This window comes from Tupaia chinensis, unplaced genomic scaffold (genome assembly GCF_000334495.1).
Source record: "Tupaia chinensis unplaced genomic scaffold, TupChi_1.0 Scaffold000644_1, whole genome shotgun sequence".
Classification (NCBI taxonomy): domain Eukaryota; kingdom Metazoa; phylum Chordata; class Mammalia; order Scandentia; family Tupaiidae; genus Tupaia; species Tupaia belangeri.
The window spans coordinates 6,931,942-6,934,638 of NW_006160165.1; the positions used below are offsets into that span (position 1 = coordinate 6,931,942).

Here is a 2,697-nt window from a genome sequence, read left to right on the forward strand (position 1 = left end):
GCCCTGAGCTGCGCGTGCCTTTTGCGGGTGGCTGGGAGCACTCACTTGGGCTCCCAGGGCTGGGTGAGGTTGTCTGTCCCTGAGCTTGAGTCCTGTCTCCTCCCATGCCCTGCCCTGCCGGTGGGTCTGGGCAGCAGAGTGTGGCGGGGAAGGCCGCTCCCTCCAACCTTCCAGCGGAGAGTAGCTGGTAGCTGGCAATCAGTGGCGTGCCGTGCTCGGGGCAGGCACCGACTACACACCCCAGGAAACGACCGGGCCACGCTGCCGAGCCACGTCGGGGACACAGCTGCTTCCCGTCCAAACGCAGTGGGTGTTTCACGGTCGAGGAGGGAAGAGAGAGGTGTCAGGATGACAGGAAGGGTGCTTCCTGGAGGTGCCGACGCAATGCCTCTGGGCCCAGGCCCCTGTGGCCTCTCCTGCAGAGCCCACCAACTGCTCTCACCAGTGACTCTCCTGGCGAGAAGGTGTGGGCACCCCACACCCCACGGTCCCCACACCCTCCCAGGGAAGGCAGACGAAGGCCGGGCTCTGCCCCAGCTCCCTCCCCCTCGCAGGGGTCCTGGCCTGCCCCAGTGTTCTCCAAGGGCCGGCTCTCTGGGCACCGACAGGCACGGGCCACCCAGGTCCCCAGCGCCACACCGGCCCTGTTCCTCCCCAGACACTGCTCGTAAAGAAAGCGTGTCCGCGTTCTTTTGAACAAGAACAGCTGTTCCCTCAGGACTCCGGGCACAGCGAGGCGTCCTGTGTACCAACTGGGACGGCTGCCTCTGCGGGGTGGGCTAACCAGAGGCAGCGCTGCCGCCCACCTGGTTTCCTGCAAGTCGGTTCAGAACAGGCCTGCTTTCCAGAGCGACCACGAGTAGCCACACAGGCTAGGTGTTCCCGGGTGTGCCAGGCTGACAGTGCTGGGCCGCTAGCTCCCTCCGCGAGGGCGGAAGGGTGGCCACTGCTGAGATGCCGAGGCGCCCAGCTGGGGCAAGGAGGCGGCAGGCCTGGGGCAGGAGGGGAAGGCGCACAGGCAGGCCCGAGCAGCCCTAGGGGCCTCGGCACAGGGAGCGAGCGCACAGCCTTAGCTCAGCAACAGAGAAGCTACACCAGCCGGCCAGGACGCGCCTGTCAACACCATGTTGGGGCGAGCCTGGGAGCCCGAGGTCATGCGGGAGGTGGGGGGGACACACCATGCCTTTTACAGGGCAGTGAGGGCCCGAAACTGGGGGTCCCACCAACTCCAGCACCGAGCGGTCTGCTGCGCAGGAGAGCCAACAGTACCCTCGCCTATGGGCTACGCGTGCGCGGAGGGCGCCCAGAGCAGCCCCGGAGGCAGTGGCAGAAGCAGCTTTACTTCTCCTCGGTGGACAGGCGGTAGAGGGCTGTGCCCAGGCGCTCCAGTGTGGCCCTGTGCTCCAGGTCCCGGTACAAGCCCTCGGGAACGCCATCCAGGCCGTAGAGCAGTCCGAACAGGCAGCCCGCGATGGTCCCCGTGGCCCCGCTCTCGCCTGGAATGCGAGCACAGCATGCTCAGTGAGCCCGGGCCCTGCGGGCCGTATCCGAGGGCGGGCCATGCTTCTGGACCAGGCCCTCTTCTCTGCCGGCTCAGGAGCCTCCTGGGGGCCAGGCTCTGCCTTCGCCCTCCCTGGCAGGCCGCACTCCCGGCATGGTGCAGAGGGCGAGGAGAGTGGATCCTGGGACCACGTGGCCCTGTTGTCCCGCCTGCTGGGGCCTGACATGGCCTCCCATCTGCCCTTCCCCTGCTTGGTCTGTGTCCACACCCTGCCGCCCTCAGCCTGTGGCAATTCGTGCAGCGTGTGAGTGGGGACGGTGGGGCAGACGCCTTTGCACCGTGGGCATGCAGCTGGAGCGGCCCTGGTGTGGACACCGGCGAGCGGCACCTCAGCGGGGAGATGCATCGGAGGGAGAAGAAACCTGACGGGAACCCGGGCCGGTCGCAGGCGGGCACTGGCTTGCTGTGTCGAGTCAGACGGAAGCCTGCGTGGACTGAGCGTGGCTTGGGGAGAGCAGGCATGCACCGTTGCTGACGCCCCGCCAGGCCCGGCCACAAGGACAGCACGGGCTGCAGGGGTGCTTGGCCTGGCACCTCCAGTCGCCGTGAGACAGGCCGAGTGCCGCGTGCTGGGACAGAAGCCTGGTTTGCCCCACACCCTGACCGCGACAGCGGCCGTGGCCTTGCCCTGGGGCCCTGGCAGCAGGGGACAAGGTGATGGTCACCACAGGGGACGGCCCCACATGCCAGCCCCAGAGGGCCGCTGCCTCAGCCAGCGCTGGCTGGGGGACGCCTGACTCGGCCACTCAGACCTCCCGAGCCCAGCGGGGTGGACGTGAGCCCCCAGGCCCGCCAGGGTCTGCGGTGGGCACCAGACTTGCAGGCTCACACCAGCGGGCGAGCTGCGCTCTTGCCACTCCCAGGCCACGCCCAGAAATGGGCACGTTTGGGCAGGGGGACGTCCTGATGCCCACAACCAGTGAGGAGGGAAGAGCTCACCTCCGTGAAACATGGCCCGGTGACACAGCTCGGTCCAGCTGTCCCCCGCCGCGAGGAGAGCATCATAGGCGATCATGGGGGCGTCGTGGCCTCGCCGCCCCGCGCGGCCCTCCGAGCTCCACTTCTTGTAGGTCTGAGAGAGCCGCCGGTCAGGGCCGCGACAGGCAGGGCCTCGTCCGGCCCCCGGGCCCCCCCCG

General features: G+C 68.4%; 1 protein-coding gene across 1 annotated transcript in view; it reads right to left on the bottom strand.

Annotated features, from left to right (window-relative positions):
* Nucleotides 1-1,110: 1,110 nt before the first annotated feature.
* ADPRHL1 (ADP-ribosylhydrolase like 1) overlaps nucleotides 1,111-2,697 on the bottom strand; it is a 16,037-nt gene continuing 14,450 nt past the window's right edge. The window contains exons 6-7 of the mRNA XM_006159663.3: nucleotides 2,501-2,633; nucleotides 1,111-1,496 (exon numbers count right to left, since the gene is read on the bottom strand). Of these exons, the coding sequence (XP_006159725.1) occupies nucleotides 1,339-1,496; nucleotides 2,501-2,633 (291 nt within the window). The 3' untranslated portion in view covers nucleotides 1,111-1,338. The remainder of the gene's footprint in view (nucleotides 1,497-2,500; nucleotides 2,634-2,697) is intronic.